The sequence below is a fragment of the Mya arenaria genome, chromosome 11 (genome assembly GCF_026914265.1).
Source record: "Mya arenaria isolate MELC-2E11 chromosome 11, ASM2691426v1".
NCBI classification, from domain to species: domain Eukaryota; kingdom Metazoa; phylum Mollusca; class Bivalvia; order Myida; family Myidae; genus Mya; species Mya arenaria.
The window spans coordinates 65,269,854-65,293,826 of record NC_069132.1 but is presented as its reverse complement, the minus strand read 5'-3'; the positions used below and the strand labels follow the sequence as shown (position 1 = coordinate 65,293,826).

General features: G+C 33.7%; 1 protein-coding gene across 1 annotated transcript in view; it reads right to left on the bottom strand.

Annotated features, from left to right (window-relative positions):
- The window catches only part of LOC128208906 (leucine-rich repeat-containing protein 58-like), a 40,244-nt gene extending 25,808 nt beyond the window's left edge, over positions 1-14,436 (bottom strand). Inside the window, exons 1-2 of the mRNA XM_052912603.1 lie at positions 14,394-14,436; positions 4,009-4,282 (exon numbers count right to left, since the gene is read on the bottom strand). Of these exons, the coding sequence (XP_052768563.1) occupies positions 4,009-4,239 (231 nt within the window). The 5' untranslated portion in view covers positions 4,240-4,282; positions 14,394-14,436. The remainder of the gene's footprint in view (positions 1-4,008; positions 4,283-14,393) is intronic.
- Positions 14,437-23,973: the final 9,537 nt, after the last annotated feature.

Below are 23,973 nucleotides of genomic sequence, written 5' to 3'. Positions count from 1 at the left end.
AGTCTTTGAGGTATGGACCTGGAAATTGCGTGCGACACATCCTTTTAATGTAGTGATGATTTGTATAAAGTTATTTGAAAATCGCTTTATTAGTTACCAAGTTATGGCCCAGACACGGAATTGCTAACGCCCCCCATTGAAATTAGCCTTTGAGGTACGGACCTGGAAAGCATGCTTGACAAATCCTTTTAATGTAGAGATGATTTGTATAAAGTTATTTGAAAATTGCTTTAGTAGTAACCCAGTTATGGCCTGGACATGGAATTGCTAACGTCCCCCCCCCCCATGGTGATTCTAGTGTTTGAAGTATGGACCTGGAAATTGCGCGCGACACATCCTTTTAATGTAATGATGCTTTGTATAAAGTTATTTGAAAATGACTTTATTAGTGACCAAGTTGTGGCCTGGACACGGATTTGCTAACGCACCCCCATGGTGATTCTAGTCTTTGAGGTATGGACCTGGAAATTGCGCACGACACATCCTTTTAATGTAGAGATGATTTGTATAAAGTTATTTGAAAATCGCTTTATTAGTTACCAAGTTATGGCCCGGACACGGAATTGCTAACGATGGACAGACGGACAGACAGACGGACAGACGATGGAGGCCATAACATAATACGACCCTTTGGGCGTATAAAAACGAGAGAATAACGGGTATAGAAAAATTCTTAAACGAGGTAGTGCGATATTACACAAAATTATACTCTAAAGATAAACAAATTAAAAAAGAAGACATGGAACCCTTTCTAGAAAATCCTTACAGAACACTTAACGAAGATGAAAAACATGCATGTGAAGGCCTTTTGACCAGCTACGAATGTGAACTAGCCCTTAAAGATATGCAAAACAATAAAAGTCCGGGCTATGATGGATTAACTGCAGAATTCTATAAAACCTTTTGGAAAGACATACAACAACACCTTATTAAATCACTTAACTACTCATTTACTACAGGACATTTAACACAACTTCAGAAACAGGGATTAATAACACTTTTACCGAAACTAAATAAGGACCTTGATGAAATAACTAACTGGAGACCCATTACATTACTTAACGTAGATTATAAAATAGCAACTAAAGCCATTAACAGTCGAATAAAAAAAGTGTTACCATCAATTATAAGTCATGAACAATCTGGGTTTGTTAAGGGTAGATATATAGGAAAAAAGTAAGGGTCATTTTTGAAATCATAGAATATTTACAAGAAAACAAAAAACCAGGACTCTTATTTTTTGCCAACTTTGCTAAAGCTTTTGACAGTTTAAACCACAGTTTTATCCTTGAATGCATAAAATCATTAAAGTTTGGACCAGATATTTTAAAATGGGTAACTCTATTCTACAACAACATTCAGAGTCAATAATGGACATTTATCGCAGTCATTTGGACTCGAAAAAGGCGTTCGACAGGGCTGCCCATTGTCGGCTACATTGTTTATAATTTGCTTACAAACACTATCTAACTATATTTCACTAAACGACGACATAAAAGGAATTAAAATTAATGACAAAATTATAAAGCAAACCTTTTTTGCCGATGATTTAACATTTTTCAATAATGGTGACAAAAAATCCTTTGAAACACTCGTACAAACCCTAGAAATGTTCGCAAAATGCTCAGGCCTAAACCTGAACACCAATAAATCAATTATTATGAGGGTGGGATCATTTAAAAACTCAAATATACAATTTTGTAATACCAAAAAATTTGTATGGACATCCGGTTATGCTACCACTTTAGGAATGACATTTACAAATGATAGAAATGCAAATATTACAAGAAATATTGATAAAAAAATTCAAGAGTTTAGAAACGTATTAAAACAATGGCAACACAGAAAACTGACACTGATGGGAAAAGTTACGGTAATTAAAACGTTTGCTCTACCTAAGCTCATTTATCCATTTACTGTACTAGCTAATCCAACTAAACAAATGATAGATGATATAAAAAAATACATTTTTGATTTTATGTGGGATGGAAAACCGGATAAAATAAAAAGAATTATCCTTTACCAAGACTATGAACACGGTGGACTTAAGCATGCAGATATAGAATCATTTTTGAATTCAATTAAAGCATTATGGATAAAAAGATATATAGACCCGTCAAATAATGGAGACTGGAAAGTATTCTTTCATAGAAAACTAAAAAACTACGGTCATGAACTACTACTAGAATCAGATTTTGATCAACCAGTTATAAATTATATAACACCAGAAGGAACTTTCCTAAATAATGTACTAAAATCCTGGTTAAAAATAAAAACCACATTTTATGAAGAGAAGTCGAAAATAAATGTAAGTAAAACAATAATTTGGAATAACATAAAGAGATAAAACAAAACGGCCACACACTTTTTTTTAAAGAATGGTATCAAAAAGGCATATAATTCTTCGAACACATATACGACTACAGGGTAAATGAGTTTTACAGTTTTGAAGAAATAAAAAGCTTATACGACATAAATAAAAACGATTTCTTAAAATATTTGACACTAGTTAATTGTATCCCAATTCATTTGAAAACGAAGATTAAATCCGAGAATATCAATCAAAACAGACCCCAAATAATTACAGATAAAATAAAGGCATCGAAACAAAATAAGTTTCTATATTCGACACAACAAAAAAACAAAATCAAGCCATCATCAGAAACTAAATGGCAACTAACATTCCCGAATATAGAAAATATTGGATGGAAAAAAATATATAATACAATCTAAATAAGCTCGAATGATACATCACTACGAAGTTTTCTATATAAATTCTTACTAAGAATAATACCCACAAATACATATTTGCATAAATGTAGAATAAAAAATTCTAACTTATGTGATTTTTGTAGCGTACAAATCGAGACAATAGATCACCTATTTTGGGACTGTCAGAAAGTTAAACCACTATGGAGTGCCTTAAATGACTTTATCAAACAGCGATCGATAAATATCGTTATAACGAAAGAAATAGCATTTTTCGGTATCCATATCAAATTTAAACACACACCAATATGTAATTTCCTTATTTTATTAATGAAATTTTATATATTCTCAATGAAATACCGAAACACTATCCCATCATTCAATGCCTATTTACAATACTTAACTCTCAGACAAAAAATTGAAGGAGATATCGCAATACAAAACGATAGATATGATTACCACACTCTCAAATGGAATGCATTAAAATTGTAATAATTTTAAGATAATCAAGATACCGATTCAATGTATACAGAACCAGAATGCATATAAATAGTATAGATTCTTTTTTTTCCCTTTTTTACACAACTACATATAGCAAAATCATCAATAAGTGAAGGGGAAGTGTGGGAGTGTGTGTGTATGTGTGTGCGTGTGTGCGTGCGTGTGTGTGTGTTTTGTTTTTTGCGCGTGCGTGATCAGTTTTTGATATTCTGAAAATATGAAACAATATAGATATGTTTTTGATTTATAATGTGTTTGAGATTATCATTCGGTTATTATATTATCTATGTTCAAAATAAATGAGAAAAAAAAAAAAAAGTTAGAATAGTCAGGTAAGTTAAGAAATGACTTAAAGCTGCACTTTCACAGATAGTACGTTTTGACAACTTTTTTTTTTTTTGTCTTTTTTGTCTCGAGCCAATTTATGCAAAAATGCATGGAAACCATTGATAATAGACTACTGAAAAATATCAGATCGCAGATTTTCATATTTAAGCTCCAAAATTGATGTTTTTATGCATTTTAATGCTTTTAGGCATAAAACAATAAATTTCAAACTGAATTATAAAAATCTGCGATCTGAACTTTTGTCAGCAGTGTTATATCACTGGTTCGCAGATATTTGTGCAAAAAATGGCTCATTCTAAGTAAAAAAATATTTAAGTTGTCAAAAGCATAAATCAGTGAGACTGCAGTTTTGAGATGCTTTATGGATACCAATCCTGTTTGGTACAAACCATCAGAGAGTAGCAAAATCGGTCATTCATTGGACATTGTGCAATATGTGAATTGAAATACCTTCGAAATAATCGAAGACTTAGATTCTTGTCGCTGAAACTTGTGTTTCATTCTCGCCCTGGCATCCTCTTGTGGTCTGATCAGTGTGATGAAGTGGACAACAGCAACAACGATTGAACAGCATAGTGAGCTTGTGATCGCTACGGCAATTGTCGTCGTCTGGACGTCCCCGCTGAAGAAGATCACATCCCGCACGGCCCAGGTGAAAAACTGGGTCAGCGTGTCCGCCATGATTAAAGAGTTTGTGTCTACATTGTTAAGACCGCTTTGTTACCTGCGTGAAAAAATAATAACTTGCAAATAACAATAAAGTAAATTAATGGTTAAAAAGTTAGATACATAAATAAACACAATAATAAATACACAAATATCCGATAGTTTTTTAAGTAAGTTTTCAGACAAGAAGTGCATCCTCAAAAAGTATTTCCGGAAATAATTTGTTCTGGTTATCTTAAAATCTGCATTTAATTTGTCTAGACACATATATCAACTATATTCAATTGAAATATTTAGAAATTCCTTTTTAAGATATGAAACACATTTAATCTTTCATAATTATGTACTTAAAATTCACTTATTTTGCCTGCACATACCAGAACCCAGAATAACAGCATACAAAATTCATGACAACTCATTTACAATACAAATTGATGAACACTGATAATTATGACATCCAATCACTTTTAAGACTGAGATATACTAAGCTCAAAGTATAATCTGTGATACCAACGAATAGCTATTTACATACATGTTACAATTCAATTAACAAAGCTTTGCCTTCAAGTAATGTGTCTGTAATACATAATCATAATCCAGCTATAATGAATGCACTGTTCCCAGTAATTGATGGTTCCTAATTACATAGTTATCAATTAGCTCAACACAATTTTTCATTGATTACTTGTAGTGTAAGTGGACAGTGTACATGTAAGTGTAATAATTTCACCGAGAGAGCACCAAAACTTATATTTCACGAGTGGCTTTTGGTGTTCATGAGGTGAAATATATTGTGATCTTACACTGAGAAATAAACAAATTTTCTTTTTATTATACCAGGTATGCTTAAAGTTGAAATTAAAGGTCATTTAATTACACTTTTAAAAAACACACCAATTTGTATGTGCACACAACATCATTTCGGAAATGGAGTTGTTGAAATTGTGTCCCCGCCTTGTGAACGATGACGTTTGATTTGGAACGGAGAGTTGGGTGAAATTTCAAAACAGTGAAATATCAATTTTATTTCACTAAAAAATCTCTATAAACCACCGAAAAGCATATAATAAAGATTTTTCTTTTAAACTTTTTCAGTGAAATATCATGTCATTTTGACTGCTTATATAGATTTTGATTACCATGTTTCTCTTAGGCTGGGTTGAATACCAAATAAATAGACATATTTTTTGTTCTTTTAGCATATTAAGGAAAAGTAAAAAATGTTGAATTTTGGTGTTTCTAGGTCCAATTTCTCTTGACCAAAGAATGTTCTATGAATCACTTGTGGATGCGCCTCTTGTCAAAAATCTGCTTCCTATGACCTCCGTACCAGTAACCCAGTGATATAAATTTGGATCTTGTACCAAAATTTATATCCTCTATTTCCTTATAAGCTGTATCACACTGGTCAATAACATTAATGCTATGCTACTGACTATTTTTAATTAAAGGCAAAATCAATTGTTTTTTTAACAAGAGCCCATAATTTTTATGCATGAAAATGTCAACATCTTTTGTTTTGATTAGAACTTGTAATGATTACGAATTCAAATAAACTTTACATATTTGGTGGTTGAAACCTACGGTAATATAAGTTCAATTTCTAACATTCTCTAGGAAATTCATACTGCTTTTTTCATAATAATTCACTACCCAATACAAGGTGCCCTTTTGTCCATCAGCACCCTATCTCTAAAATTCTGATGCACCCTGTCCTTTTTAAATCCTAGCTGAAACCCTAATGAACTCAGTGTACCAAGTTTTATGTGTGTTTTAAATATTTATTCCGGAGTCATTTCATACAAATATTTAAAAAAACAGGCATGCTTATGAAATTTTATTTTTTTAGTGTTTTAAAAAAAAAAGTGATTTTCTTCATATTTATGTATCTTTTATAATTTAAATATGATAAAAACTACCTCATAAAATATAAAAAAAATTATAAAAACATTTTTCAGACATGAAATATAGAGAAACAACCTTAATTGATACAATTTCTGATATTTAAGTTTAAACTAATTAAACTAATATTACCAATAAAAAGTGTATGAAAAACAAACTTTTTCAGAACACTTAACTCCAAAGACCGTTTTAATCACAATCAGTCTGAACCAGAAACTTCCTTCCTCGTATTATTCCAAGTAAAGCCCTAAAACCCGAACACAGCAAACAAATCAGTCAATATTCTGTGATACCGAGAGACTCAACAGGAATGCAGAAGCCAAGCACATAAATAAAACACGAAAATCACTTCCAATTTTATTTGTTCATGTCAAACTTCAGGAGAAGTCATAAATATTTATTACTGCTATAGCCATGGTGTCACTCTCTCACACTCCCGCTGAATATATGTTTCACTCTTTTTGTAAGACCTTCATTCAGACGTCAATATAGATCTCATCATAAAAACAACAACATAATCTTAGCTTGTATCTGGTGCTGTAATTGTTTTATTAAAACAAGGATTCTGTTTGCTATTTAAGATCTTAAACATTGTTTTACAATAGTGATTTACAAGTGATAACAGACAGGCAACATAAATCTGCACGTGATGTTTTTAATGACTGAAATTTGAAGAAGCGCTGAAAGTTAAAATCCATAATACCGGTGATGCGGTTCTTAATTCTGCCAAGCAAGAACAGAAAAACCTTTGATTTTTAAATAACTCAATGAATCATCACTCACTTACTTGGCTGTTTCAGTTTAACGGCCATTCTGAATTTGTGATTCTTTTCTTCAACAAACAGCCTAGCTTAAAGACCTAAGTTTTAGGAATGTCTGGCTAATGTTAAATCTTCAGCTGACCAGCCCCTGTTATTCAGCCTTGATGCTAGGCGCGGATCTAGGATTCAACGTTAGAGGGGGATGTAACTTTGGGGCTAGCCTTTTGACTTGCGACCCTCACTCAGAACTGAAATTTATTTGGTTTAAAGTGTTGGCAGGGGGTTTGGGTACTCCCCCATTAATTGTTTAACTGTTCCTTGTCCAAAATGGTGCATTTTGGTTGTATTTTATTACTTTTTTTCTCCTATATTGAAATCCCCCCCCCTAAATACCTTTACCCTTAGGCTGCTGATGGCGATTTTAAAGGCTTTGCAAACAGCTTGGAACCAGACCAGACACCGAGTAACACGGCGCCTGGTCAGGTTCCAAGCTGTTTGCCACTCAGTCAATATATCCCCAAAGTTTTAAGTAAATTGAAAGAAATTTAAAATAAACCAGACAACATTTTTGAGCAGACGACAATTTACCCAGCATGCAAAGGGTTAAAGGGCTGCTGTGAGCAAAGAAGAGACTGTGCTGCACCAGTTATAATAAGGATTGATTCATATTTTTCTCCTTCAAACAATTCCTACCCATGAAGCTCACTAGCCCTTCCATTCATGCGAAATGTATTTATCATAAAACAAATCAAGTGAAAATGTAAATATTATGCTTTGACCGATCAATATTCATTGATCTGAGATCTGATCAAAAACAACATGCACCAGAGGGCTATAAACAACTGTGTGTAATTTCCAGATTTCAAGGGGAGGGGCAGAGAGTGGGGGGTCACCTTGAAAATGCACACTTATACTCCCTAATAAGATGTACCACAATTAATACAATTGTTTTCATTTACCTTAAAGGTTGAAAAGATGCCGAAAACAATGGTTCTTTATAATATGAAGAATATTGTCTTTAGTTTGAAAGAAAGGAGCAGAAAACAAGGTATTTCTACTTAAAAGTTCCAAAACAACTCTAGGAAAAGCACTTCACAGTTCAAAAAGCATTTTACGAAAAGCACTTCTGTAATGCTAAATTTTATCAATTTAAAATAACTAAATACCAGAAAGATTCTCAGTTGAAGGTCATGTCTCCACCAAAGGAATTATTTGGGGCTAAGTTTCTGACAAAAACAATTGCCAAAGTTCCAATTATTCCTTAACTAGTTTTATTAAGTGGGTTATTCAGGGGTTTGGGCATGCTTGTTGGCAAGTATAGAGACATTGATACCAACACTAAGCAAGTTATTGTAATTCAGACGTGTGTTGCTAATTAAGCTGTATTTTTTATTAACTCGGTAATAAGAACTTAATCGGTTTGCAAATCTAATCTCAGCAGCGGTCAGTGAGCTTAATTACTGATAAGGCCGAAAAAAACACACATTTGGTTCGGGTTACGGTTCGGGTTACCTGAACCTACCTACTGAATAGATGCCGACCCTACCGTTTTTATAATCAGTTAGAAAAAAAAAAAGAAGAACTAAAAAAAAAGAATATTTTTTTTAATTTATTTTTTTATTGCTTTTCAATTTGTAGTTTAAAACCTTAAATGCTTTTACAGAAGATTATTCTAAACTTTAACATCATTCCGCTTTGATGAAAATGACATTCTTATATAACATAATAAAAAAAAAAAAGCCAACCTACCCTACCTATTTTTGAAAAGGATGTTACTCTAACCAAACATTTTTTTTTCTAGGCCTTACATGTAATCATGGCTTATTGGCTAATCCATTTCCCTGACAGGTTACCATAACCCTGAAATGATTTTTTTTATTAATTAAGCACTTTTCAGAATATCATTTATGTTTTCAAATTATTTTGCCATACCCATACATTGAAGAATTTTTTTTAATAAACCTTTTCATTCATTTTAGGCAGAAAACCAAAGATTTGCTTTTAAAATTTATCTTCTCATGCTTCAATAATCATAACTTGGCTAGAACTGGTTCATAATATTTTTTACCTGAAACTAAAAAAACAAAATTATTTTTACTACCTGGTACTTAATTGAACCAAACATTTTTTTTATTAGGCCTAAAATATCAATGCGGATGATTTTTTATGTCACCAAGGCAACAACATGATATACAGTACATAATTTATCATATCTACCTAATATAAACTGCTATTATTGAAAGTTTTTACTAAAAACTAGATTGTATCACATTCTAAACACAGGGAGAAATGCACACATCTGTGAAAGATATCTTAATACTTTCTATTTTTCTGCAATTAAATTGATGTGTTGCCTCTTTGCGAGGTATTTATAAATTTAATATGTTTTGCAAGACCAGGGGTTCCAACAGCTGCTAATTTTTAATCCTGAAATATATATATATATGACTTTGGCCTGTTTTAACATGTTGGATCCATGCCCAAAGCACTGGGTAAAGGGGCTGAAACCTGTTTTGAATTTTTTTCAAAGTTATTTATATCCATTTCAAGATAAATCAGGCCCCAGTTTCTCGAAACCTCTCAAGCCACTTATAAGGCCCAAAAGAGAATGGTTTGGTTAGGGTTATATTAAAAATACATGTAGGTAGGGTGGATAGGCTTTTTCTTTATTTATTTTTATTAGGCTTTATAAGAGAACGTTATTTTCATCATTGGAGATTGGTTTTAAAGTAATCTTCTGTATAAAGCATTCAAGTATTTAAACTACATATTGAAAAGCACTTAAAAAAACTGACTATAAAAATGAAAGGGTTGGCGCCTGTATTTTATAGGTAGGGCACCGTAGGGTCAGGTAACCTGAACCAAATTTTTTTTTAGGCCTAACCGAATTTGGCTTTCCTCACTATTATTCTAAGTCTTTAACTCGTGTAACATTAATTTCATTAAGAGTTATTAGACTTTAAATAGGAATTACTTTTGGGGCCTGAAGTTAAAAGCTCTCAATTCTGGTTTCAGGATTTGTCATGTTCTTCCAAAATGAAAACAACAGTATTTTAAATGCCGCATGTATTCTTTCCAAGTCACTGTTGTTTATTAATTGAGAATGTCATTTACTTGTTGTCTGATGTTGAAATTGAGCAGGGAAGCTAAACAAACAAATGTATCACTGTTTTAGACAATATAATGTTGCAGGCACATTACACTAGGCAAAAGTGATGCAGCCTAGGGCAGACATGCTATTGAAGAGAAATATTATATTTTAAGTGCAACTCTGCCAGTAATCAGAATTATGAATTTGACTCCACAGTGCCAAAGTGTTAAAAGGTTTGGGAAAAGCCATGGATATATAATAGATATTCCGACAGATAATCATGACATAATGGCTAAAATTTTCATTTATGTAAAGGATACTGCACCTAGTATGAACTAAGAATAACATCCAAATATTCACTACTGTACAGAAAGGGTACTGCACCCTTTCATTTTGGTAGCACCCTTCAGCCACCATGGAAACCAGCAATCATCTGAATTGACTTTTTATCTCCATTTAGGTGAAAAAAAGTATTAACTTCACCCAAAATACTTTTATTTGAGAAACCCTAAACTTCACTGCCATAACTGTAAACCAAATAATTATCCTTTCTTAGGGAGTGAAGTAATTAAAAAAGGTTTCGTCCCTAAGTAACGCCCCCTCTAACGTCAATTCCTCGAAGAGTTCCTGGTTGAAACTTAATTATAAAACAATGTAAATTCAAATCAAGTTCTTCACAGCTCGCTACAATGTGCTCTATTAACCCTTATATAGCACCCTGTCCCTTTTCTGTATCACCCTGTCCCTTTTCTGTATCACCTTGTCCTTTGAAATCTGCCTAAAATTGTACAGTACAGTGCAACCACTGATTTTATTCAATTTCAACATTACATTTTCAGCACTGACACATCTGAGCCCAAAACAAAATCTATGGTAATTAGAATTGAACAAATTCATTTGATGAACAATCGTAAGGTAATCTATCTAATTTACAACTTCAAGAGAACCATATCAGTGATTAATCAAAACAGACAGTTACTCAATAACATTACACACCAACTGTCATTATCTGTTGTTTTGAGTAAAATAAGTTGGCCTTACTTAACAATGATTAAAACCAGAGGTGAAGGCTTTGCATTCTGGAAGTGTGTGCAGTGGTCGAAAATAGCACAAGCCAGGTCAAGCTCTGCATTGCTAAAGTGCTTTCCGGGCATGCTCAAATTCTGGGTTTTATACAGCAGGGCTTGTTCAAAAATATAATGCAAAGCAGTAGTATATATATTTGGTGTTGTCCATCCAAAAGACTAATTATGATAAATGTGTGCGTATTGCCTATGGCAACAAGTCTACCAAGTTTCATTTAAATATATCTGTTTTCGATTTACGGCCCACGTTTAAGTTTTTCACCCAGACAACGATGTCAACAACAGTGACATTAAGGCTATAACAATACCTAAAACGTTTTTATGGTAAAAAATCTGACGACCTAAAGTAGAGCAACTAGTCTATTGACAAAAACAACAGCGGCAGGAATGATGTATTCCGAACAGTAAGATATTACTGCCTCTCCAATTATACCATAATATCTTTGCTCCCAAAAGAAATAAATTGTGTGTCTGTCAATCTGAAAACTAATCAAGCTGATCCTGCACAATAATTGAGTTTGAAATCCATAGCGGGGAGATTTTCCAATCAGGAAGTAACGAGTCTGAAGATACAGAGGAGACTCACAACTTCATAGTTGTTTTAGTGGTTTGCACTACATTGTAGTTTAAACATTCTGATAAAACATTAATATTTGTTGTCCACAGACATTGAAAGACTTCAAGCTTTAACCAGCGTAAAAACTCAATGTATTAAAGTGAGTTTGTCTATAGTAAATTTAGCAATTTACTCAGTTTTTACCAGCCCTGCTGGTGGGGCGGAAAGGCTTTGCAAACTCTGTGTTGATCTGTTTTAACATTTATTTGGGAGATTATTTAATAAAACAAGTTAAACAAAGACAATTTTTAAACTATGAATTGATCTTAAACAAGCACAAATCTTGTGTGTGTTTTTTCTTGGGAACAAGGGGCATAACTCAACAATGATTAAAAACAGAGTTATAAGTCTTGTTATACATTAATGATTATCTTGGGCAACATATGTACCAAGTTCAAGCAAGGTATTTAAGAAATGTGCCACAGAGCGTGGGTGTTGGGTTTTTTCCCATTGGAACAAGGGGCATAATTAAAAAATAATTAAAGCCAGAGTTGATGGCCTTGCTATGGATGTATACATGCCAATAAGACAACATAATTATTTGCAAAGTTTTGAACTTTAAGGTTAAGATTAGAACAAAAGCAGGAAATAAGATCTAAAAAACAGTACACCACCTTACCATAATGAAAACTCAACCTGAAAAATGACCCCTGACATCACAAGTGTGATCAATACAATGTAGAATAAACTATTTATTATTGGTGGTTAATATAGCTATGATGTATTAGCAAATTTTCCACAGAAAATGAGACAAGAAGACCTTCAACCATGCGCTGTAAACTTTGAACGCGTGTTTGAACTCAGGTGAAATGTGTTGATCAATGTATTCAATCATTAGCAAAAAACATGTTTATAAGATGCATGTGCAATTGGTAAAGTACGACTGCATTCTTGTGGTAAGCTAATTTCATGCAAAACGGGCAGAGGAAAAAAATAATAGTAATTTACTGGAGCCGTCATAATCGGTTGAAATTTTTAATAAAAAAAATACTAGCATAGATTCTTATCTTGCATCTGCAGAGTTTCATGGAGTAAATACCTCCAAGGAACGCCACGCTAGTAATTCTTCGGTCAACTGACCACCCTCCGAGGGCCTTAAATTCAAACTCTGAGGAACGCGGACAGTCAAGGGAAATAGAAAGTGGGTCTAACTCGTTGAGTGTGCTGTAACTCTTTTAGCCACAAAACATAAATTTTTCGAACAGAAATATGAAAATCTGGGATCTGATCTTTTGTCAGCAGTGTTTTATCACTGGTTTTCAGAAGTTTAAGCAAAAATTTCCTCATTCCAAGACAAAAAATAAAAAAAGTTTTAAAAACAAACTGTGGGAGAGCAGCTTGTTGAACACAATTTTTGTAGCAAGATCATGACCACATACAGTACACTCAAAAAGTAAGAACCACTTTCCGTTTCCCTCCGCGGATTTTCACTATCGCGGCCAACACAATGTTTTCATCGACTGTCCGCGTTCCTCAGAGTTTGAATTTAAGGCCCTCAGAGGGTGATCAGGCGACCAAAGAATAACGAACATGGCGTTCCTCGGAGGGGTTAACCCCATGAAACTCTGCGGACACTTGATAAGAATCAACGCAAATGTTATTTTATTTTTATTACAATTTTCAACCGATTACGACGGCTCCAGTAAATTGCTATTATTCTTTTTTCTCTGTCCGTTTTGCATGAAGTTAGCTTACCACAAGAATGCTGTTGTATTTCACTAGTTGCACATGAATCTTATAAACATGTTTTTGCTAATGACTGAATACATTGATATAAACATTTCATCCGAGAAAGGCTAGGTTACACATTTTCGGAAACTCAGGAGGTCAAACACGCATTCAAAGTTCACAGCGCAAGGTTTTGAAAGCCTTCTTGTCTCGTTTTCTGTGGAAAATTCCATTAAACGTCATAGCTATTTTTAACCACCAATAATAAATAGTATATTCTACATTGTATTGATCACACGCTTGACATCAGAGGTCATGGTTCAGAATCATGTAAATAGTCGGCTTCTTTATGATGCAGTAAAATTAGTGGCAATACTTTAATGATTCAATGTTTATTATTCAAGACAATATTCAATTGGCATTTACGGACACAAATACAAATTAAATGTTGGTACATGTAAAAATCTTTTACGCTTAACAATGTGCATAAGCATAAAATAAATAACTTCTAGAAACAAGAATGATTTCTTGCTTATCTGATTAAACTCGGAGTTCAGCTGCGGGATCTTAAAATCGGATGATTCTCAATGCTATTGTTCATATTAAACTCGGCGGTAAGCCAGCCACTTGGAGGAACCCGGGGGGATTTTAGCGAGGGCAACAGTTTTACCCTCTGAGGAAATCCACGATCATCGCCTTTATCCCTCGAAGTGAGCGAGGAAAGTGGGTCCATCTCGTTGTGTACTGTATTTGAACCTAGAACTTGGTTTTGAATTGCTAGATATATTGGTCCATGATTTATATTATAGAATTTATTTTTGACCGCTGCTTGCTTGACTCAAGTAGAGAATATCAAGTCCGTAATCGACATCCGTAAGTGGTACAACAACAGTCACTGAGTAAGACCAAATATCCCGAAAATCGTACGCAGGAACAGAAGTGCCATTAAACAATATGACAACTGAAATAATAGTCGTATTTAAACGATATGCAATACGTGAATTAAATGTATGTTCTAAAATAATAAAGAAATAATAAGAAAATACCCAGATATTTGTTGTTTGTTGTCGTTTTCACAATCATTTATCGAATTATTTTATTGTTATCGTACTTAAATTGTTAGTCAAACCGTCTTTACTGAAATCGGCCTGCATGCACAATTTATCCATTTTATTAAATCTAAGCAGCAGATCGGTTTTGCCTCAATGATATTTAATTACATTTACTTTTTGGAGAGAAGGAAAGGAGATACCTGAGAACGGATGGGGTGGGGTTGTCACCAAAGAAAAGGGTGTTTCCTCCTTCATCGATACCAATATAGATTTTGAGAGGGGGGATTTTCAGGAGAAAATGAACTCAGTGGATGCAAACTGCACGCCCTTCATCGGCCCTTTTTGAAACAGTCACAATCTGATACCCAAAATGTTACGCACATGTATACAAAGTTAATTATGAATCGCCTTATTCTCATGTTCGTCTTATTTACTGACATTGAAACATAAATTATTTTCGGATGATTATTTAAGCAATACTTTTAATTGCCTAGAAAAAATAAGCGGTTATAATACTTGTGTGGTTTTTTTACTAATTTGTGCTTTATGCGAAGTGTAATTCTATATCATTGGAGTGCAACAGCTTCTAAACATGATGCAGCTCTAAACGACTGTAAAAAAATCAAGTTTCAATGAAATCTGATAACGGGCACTAGGTAATAAGAACACATTTCTGCATTTAACTAATTGTTATATTTAAGGTAAACATATCTTTCTCTAAACTTTAGTTAAGGTGTATGCCCCTGTGCATGTACTTATTTCTGGCCCATTAGTATGAGAAAAGTGTAATTCTGTCAGTTATTCGTTTGATATTGACGGCTGTAGTAATGTTAAATAGACTATAGGTTGATCTTATACTAATTGTTCGCACTGTCTAAATGTTCGTTTGTACTGTGATTTTCGTCGATAATACATGCGTATAAGCTTATAAAGTCTTCAGTTATTACATTTGACAATGAGGAGAGTAGAAATTCGCTGTGAAATGAAGAATAAAAATGTTCTGCTATGTTGGAAAAAAAACTGGAGTGCGTTCATTGAACGATTAAAATATTATTTTATTGCAAAAAATGAGAACATTATATTTGTTTATCTTTTTAACAGCACTAACATTCTTGTTCTTTTCACTATGTACATAATAGGTCTGCATATGTAGTTGTTGCATTTTAGGTTATTTAGGTTGTGCTATATTTTTTAGAACATGTCAAGCCCGCCTGGGTGGATTGAGTAGCTTGAGTGACTTGACATTCTTACGCTATTAACACCCCACGCATGGCCATAATAGTCATATTTGACGGTTAACCATTAACGAAGAAAACGAAGAACAAAGGAAGGGGACAAGAACGTTGTATTGCCGACCATTGTGGTAAACAATGATGGACCAAATCTCTTTGATAGGTACTGGCTTGGGAAATAGAGCTTAACTGGGGAGAAATATTTTCCGTGTTAGTCAGTTGATCAATAGATGACAATGACTTGAATGCGATTTTGAACACTTTCGGTAGCATATTCACTGAAGTTATTAAAGGTTCCAAGGCGGTACCTAACAATCCTTGATACACAAACCTAGTTTTTTAAATATAAAGTATATGTCCATGTTTCTTGTTTGTTACTTTTTGTTTTTGTGTTCTATGTCTATGGCGTTTGTCCAATGACATCAAAGGGGTTTATGTGTTTAAACATTTTGCTACTGAGCTTGTTTCTGTAGTTTTTCACATAAGTATTAGGGAAACTAATTAGAAGGCAAATATCTTTAGTGACGTGCATGCCAAACTAAAGTACTTCAAAGCACGACGAGTACCGTATGCTATGAAAGAAGGCATCGAGGAAGAGCTTGAACGCCTACAAAACAAAGGGACGATAACTCCTGTAGAGATTTCGGAATGGGCAGCGCCTATTGTACCTATTGTCAAAGATGATAATTCAATCAGGATATTAGTTGACTATGAAGTAACATTAAATCACGAAAATTACAGCTTTGTATGTTACGCTTAGCTGGCGGAAAACAGTTTTCAAAATTGGACATGTCACAAGGGTACTTGCAATAGGAACTTGAAGAAGAATGAAAGCAATATGTCACCATCAATACGCACAAAGGATTATTTGTGTACAATCAACAATCGAATGCCTTATGATGTCATGTTTTGGCCAGGAGTTTTAACGCACCATGGAAACTATTCTACAGGGACTGCCACAGTTAGTATGGGAGTTGGCGGCATTGTAGTCACTGGACGTACACGCAAATAACATTTTCAAAATCTGGAATGTGTTTTAGAACGGTTACAAAAGCATGGTGTAAGGCTGAACCGAGACAAATGTGTCTTTTTAGCAAACCAGCTGATCTATCTGGAACACAAGCTCAAAGAAAAAGGAGTTGAATCACTTCCAGAACGGGTAAAGGCTAAGGTCATACAGGGAATGCCAGCACCAAGCAACAAGAAACAGCTACAGAGTTATCTGGGAATTATTAACTTTATAAAACGCCGTGACATGCTTGACTTTGGACAGCATGGCATTTGGGCGAGAACGAAAACGAGACATTTATGCAATCACATTTTCGGCATCTTCAGAGTTTGTTAGTTCATTTGACCCTGAAAAACAGCTACTTTTGGCCTGTGACGCACCCGCTGAATTGAGACTTCGGAGTAATTTTAAAATCTTTTTTTTGGGTCACAATCGAGCTACAAAAATGGTATCAACACAATTTGAACTGTTGGTGTTCACAAAATGAAATAATATTGAAATATGTCACTGAAATAAACATGTTTTCATCTTACTTAATGCTTAGTGCATTGAATGTTCGTAGATTTTGCTTAATTTAAGTATACAAGTGAATTCTGAATCAAGCGCAACATTTACAGTCTGTCAACATTACTTACCTCCACCGTTAGCAATCGAGCGTATACAACGTGGAAATTACCATTAAGGGACAGGCTCATACACCTGCAAATGATCCATACAGTTTGCATTTTTTAACATAAACGTCTATTTTAACCGTATGCTTAAATCACACTCTTTCAAAGACGAAAACTTACTATTCCAAGTCATGTTTGGATAAAAAATATTATGCTTGTCCTTTTATTAACGGACTGACGAGTACCTATTGCTAAGTTTATTTGCAAACAGTAATATGTTTAAGGCCAATAACATGAGCAGGGAGTAAGTAAACAGCCGTGTCAAAGCGTATGCAACGGATACATTGTAAACTTCCAAGTAATTATGTGTTCAAATGAAGTCGTGTTTTACTGACCGTTCAAAGAAAATTATCTCATCATTTGTTGATACAGCTTTTAATGTGTTTGTGGTCTGTTTGTGGTGGTTGTGCGTTTGCCTTTCCTGTTTTGTGTCGCTTGGGCCCTCAACTTGTGCATTGAAGACGTACCTAACAATCTTTGGTAAACATACCTAGTTTTTATACAGTATACATGCACTGTGTTGATTGGGAAGTTTTGTGCTGTTGTTCCATGTTTCTTGTTTGTGATTTTTGTTTTTGTGTTCTATGTCTTTGGCGTTTACCCTGTGACATTTAACGGGGTTTATGTTTCCGCTACTGAGCTTGTTTCTGTATTTTTCACATAAATATTGAAACAGAGTTTATATTTGAACTGTTGACTACTTGGATGGTCCCTGTAGTTTTCAATGTATGACATAAACATTGTTGCAAATATTTTTTTTAAAGTAAATATTGTCTATATGTAACCTTGCCTAAAGTTGCCGCAATACCATCATTTCGCATAATGATCATGTGTTGACCGTTTGATCGTGTTCAGAGTTGTTCATGGGACTCTCGATGTGAGCGATTGTCATAATGCCGAAACACCCTGACATAAACATCTGTCAAACTAATTGAAATATTGTATCCTATATTCTAAAAACACTAAATTGGTTTGACTAGTATATTGGTTTGCAAATAATAACAAAATTGAGCATTGAATAAGCCGAAGAAAATAGAATGTATTCAAATCTGTGTATATAAAGTTCATGGACTTGAATTGTAACCAGAATTGGTTGTTCTTTGTCTCTTCTATTCTCATAGAACAGTTGAGCTTTTTTAATCATGTACACATATTGCAAAATTACAAACTACAAATAATGATTTAATATACACAATGCATAAAAATAAATAAGTTCATATTATAATTATTGCGCTCGCAAGTAATCATCATGCTTTTTCTTGTTTCTATCTAAGTCCTGTTTGTGGATTCCCGAACCCATTCAACACATGGCTACGGAAAATTAGAAATACTATGCTCCGATAAGACATCCGTCAAGATTGTTTTTAACCCAATATCGACCATGTAGGCATACATAAGCTAAGAATCGAAGCAGTGTATGTACCATTCCAGTTGGAGGTCGCAAAATTCAGGCCCGGTTTCGTTCGTTTACCTTGCGTTCTACCTTCTGAGAGTATGTCTGTTTATCCAACTAATTTTGGTTCAATATAGAAGTTAACTAGTTGATATATTTCAACACATGGCCTTATTACATATGTTAAACACAGTAAGTCGTGAGATGTGTTCACCTAATAGAGCTTCAACAACTGCAATTTGAAAGTAACCCGACATATCATATATGATGATAATTGAAAATAAAAAAAAATACACTAGCTTAATTCACGTACAAGGTAAATGAATGGTTTAAACAGTTCCTTGTAGCTTTCAGATATTAGTTTTTCACAGACCTTGACTGAGTTCTAGGAGATTACCTGGATATTCATATACTTACGTATTAAAAAACATTATTCACACATGAAGACGTCTGTATTAACCGATAATAACGCAATAAAGCGGTGGCTTCAAATGCTCTTAAATTGGACATGCTTTAGCAGCAATTTTATTGTCATAAGTGTTGACTTAATAAATTAGGCCATCCATAAATACAATTAACATGGTTAAGCTATTTGATGTAAATCACGCATAAATAGGGTAAGTCAAACATACATAATTGAACGTTAAGTTTTATAGTTCTTATAGTTGGTGATTACGTTGAAAAACAGTTGACAGCTTTTTCCAATGGTCTTGGAACCTCTGGAGTTTTGTAGAATGCATTGATGATGATTGCGGGTTCAATCATAATAAAAGCATCTTGCGCAATATCAAGCAGGAAATAATAGCTAATGAGTGCGAGTTAGAGATTTTGGAATCCTTTGGGAGATTGGTCCCTAAAATGGTAATTAACTATCTATCGCCAGCAGAACGGTGACTGTAAATGACATTCGACGGAAGGCAATATACCCGCAGATATAACAGGAATTGATGAGGGGGAACTCTGATTGACGCAGAAGTCAAATGTGCGCTGCTATCATAGCAAATTGTAAATGTTTAAAGTTCCATTTTAATTTCAGAATTCAAAAAAATCTCGATGCTCGTTTTTCGGGAAGTAGTCAGTTTGAACGACTGAACCTCGTTTGGACTTATTCCCGGGGTGTGAACTTATATTTGCAAACCTGTGTATCAAAAGTAAAACCTTTATATTCATTGGACAGTTGGAGCTGATACTTTCTCCTGATGACCATGGTGCTAACCCATTTACGGGCATCCAGTGGGCATCATTCCTAATCGGCACGATTTCTCCGAAGGCACTCGTGAAAATTATCATAGGTTTCCAAATCATGTCTGACCTAGTTATGCCATTCAAGCCTTTGTAATCAGCGGGATTCCACGTCATCCTTTCATCTGTCCACACAAAGGCATTAGTACGGACAGTAACTTTTTGTTTCTTCAAAGTCGTCAATGGATGCCAACTGGCAAGACGGTTTAACTGCAACTGGCTGAGTTTGGTTCACAGCGGGATGGTCAGCTGTAGCCTTGTAAAATTCGATAGAAGGGTTTTGGTGTCAATGGTTGTTTGACCAGGACATACGTTGACGTGTAGAGCCTATAACCAATAAAAACGCATACAGCAATCCGTTAAAGCACCATATTTATCCTTAATGAAATTATAAGAAGCATTTACAAACTTATTTTTGCATCTTATACAAACAGTCATTTAGTGGAAGTGTACTTTAGTGGATCACTGAGTGTTGAGTATGTCACTTTTCAAATTTCCCTTGTTATAATTTGATAGAAAGTTTGATCACTTACTTCGTTTAAACAAGGTTTGGGTCCTTTTGTATATTATAAGATACGAGTTAACAGCTTATGTCGTATTTTTATTTTATTCTTTATTGTTTTTTTAAGTTGATGCTGGTTCTGATAAGACTTTTATATATTGTTGTCATCATTTCTAAATGTTAGTGCAAGTGCGAGGTTATGGGCATACACACTAGTTTAAACCCAAGTACACTTTCAAGTTTAAAAGTTTATTCATACACTCAATGCAAACAGAGTTTACAAACATGAGGATATTATAAGTGCTAAGTATAACGAGGCTTTATGCAGGCACATAGTAAATACAAATATGAAAACAAAGCGTACAATGAGGTCAATGGTGTCTGAAAGGAATGATACATTGAGTTTCAAATTACAAATATAATTACAATTATCAATAATCAGAATCAGAATTATGTCAAGTTTAATCATTTTAAAACAAAAAATAAACAGTATGACAATTGTCAAAACTTTCCGTAAGAGTATGTACTTTTAAGGTATATAGCATGGGAGAATTCTCCAATTTAATTTAATACGCCGAATAAACGAGTGATATACGTTTACATAATGAATAGGTTTTAACACTAAGTGGTAAACGATTTTAATATGTGTTTAACAAATATTGATAGTTTCCTAAAATCATTTTCATTCGTACTTGTAAAGAGGTTTAGGAATTTAACATAACTTAGTGTAACATAAAATACAGGTTTTATAAATGTTATTCTCAGATTTAAAAAATTCAGGGCATTCTATTATATAGTGGCATTCGTCACCTATCCTTCTATTGCAACGCGTGCATTTTCTATTCTCGTATGGGACATTACTCCATCGACCAGTTTCACATGGTAATTTGTGATTTCTCATTCGTAATTTTGCATAACTTTTTGTATTTATGTCATAGGTGTTATAAAGATATGTTTCCATTTCAAACTTTTCTTTAAATGTTTTATAAAATCGGTTACAGTTAGTAAATGTATGTGATAACCAAATTTCATACATTCCTGTTTTTATTAACAAAGTTTTAATATTATTTATCCAGATTAATTTATTTTGACTCCCGTTATTTTGAAGATCATCATAAAGACAATACATCGCAAAGTAAAGTTTGGTAGACAGTTTTATTTTCGAAGGTTGTACTAGGTGTGCCCAAAATTTAACCATCCGTGTTTCTATGTCAATTGTATAGGAAATACACCAGTCTCACCATACACCATACACATGCGTTTGGGGTTGAGGATCGAAGTAATAAAATGTGCTTCAAGAATTTAAGTTGTACTTTTTCCAATAACTCTAAATTTCCAAAACCCCATATTTCACATCCATAAAGAAGTATTGGTTTAACTAGCTTATCAAACAAGTCAATTTGCATATTTATTGGGAGGTATAATGATTTAGCTTTTTATCAGACAATACATTGCTTTTGTAGCTTGGTTTGCAATATGTTTTATGGCAGAAAGAAAAGATCCAGAACGACTTAAATATATTCCTAGATACTTGTAACCTTTCACAGTTTCTATGTCCATATGATCAAATTGGAAAGTGTGATTTGTCATTCTACCAGATGAGAATATTACAATCTTTGTTTTTATCAATATTTACTTTTAAATGCCATGTAAGACAGTAGTCATAATATGCATTTAAACAATCTTGTAAATCATTTGCAGTTTCACAGACAATTGCTGTGTCATCAGCATACAAAAGAATAAATATTTTCATATATGACAATAACTGATTTTCACCGATTTCGATGCCATTAAGCTCTTTAGTGTTAAAGAATTCGTGCTTTCTGACCGTACCCAGGCGGTATAAAGGCTATAGAATTTGAGTAATGGCACTCTCGTTGTTTCTGCCAATACATGTTTGCAATTACGATTTCACATTAACAAACAATGACCTGTATAGGATCATTGTTAAACCCAAATTGGACATTAGATTACATTAGACCGAAACAATATTTACGGTAATGTGTTGTGTACAGAATCATTAATTTATTAGATCGGACCTTTTGACAGGTACATGCCTTGTAACGCGGTTTTTTAATTCCGTGTCGTTATTAAGCCTCCAATTATAGAATAATGACCTCATAGATTAAAACACGAGCATGGACCGTCAGACTAGGCTTCATATATCATGCCAAACAAGACATATGAATTTTATACACAACAACACAGTTGTAGGTAAAATGTTTAAATTATTTTATTAATTTACCATGATACATCGATTATTCGAATACCGATTTGGCATTCGAATACCAAACGTTTGATTGAATATTCGAATATTCGTTTGCATACATGCCGTAAAGTATATTTACATTCTCCTAGTCCTTTGTTTAGATCTATAAAACTTCACGTTCATGTTGAATAACACGCACGGAGTTATGACGTCATTGTTTACTTCATTATTGTGCTCCGATTGGATAAGCGTGACGTCATTTAACCAATGATATACAACGTTACAAAAATCAGCTATTATTTTATACAAACGTATGTTGTTGGTTACACATCTTTAAGAACAATTACTCATTTGCATAAGTTACTGCTTATTTTGAATAGCAAGGAATATTTTTTGTTAACGTTAATATAAGTATTGATCGCATTGTTTTTCATGTGTTTATGCTGTATGAACGCAGTAGTAATAGCGAAATGACCATGAAGCGCGCTAGCGTGCCCTACTGCGTTCATATAGCATAAACGCAAGAAAAAAATGCGATCAATCCTTAAATGCAACATTAACACTCTAGTTCCTAAAGAAAATCATATTATCGTTATGAAAAGCAATTAGATCGTATAAAAGATTATAATGATAAGTGAAATGAGTACCTGTTTAGTGTTTAGAATTTACTGTTGTTATAGAAAAAAACCCACACGAACTGACGATTTACAGGATCGAAGTTTTAAAAAAGCTTATTTTTTATCCAAAGTATTGGACATACAAAAATAGTTCAACCAGTATTTATTGCAAATAACAACACACATGAGCGTGAAATGAGCATAAAGACAGAATGTATTCCAGTCGGACTTCATTAGAACATTTTTTTTATATTAATATAGATAATCATATACTCTTAAAACACATATAGGAAGATGCAAACATTACATACTATGATTAAATAGAAAAATCGAATTATAAAATAATAATGTATAAATGTTATTATTATCGCACACATACACACACATCTATCATGTGTTATTCTTTTTCTTTGATTATGTCGACAACGCCAAACCCATATCACATATGTTAACGGGGGAATAAACGCACCCATTGCCTTAAACACACTAACAAAAAGCAGTTATATCACGCCTACAACATAAATGACGCAACGCCATTTGTCCAGGACTGGTCACGTGGTAACCCCATATTTTTTCCATATTGGGTCACCAAATTTATATCGTACCAAAATGGCGTCAATTTTTCGATTTCGATGACTAAATGAAACATTTAATCATGTAAACAGGTTGTCGACGTGATATATACGTTACGGGGTAAGT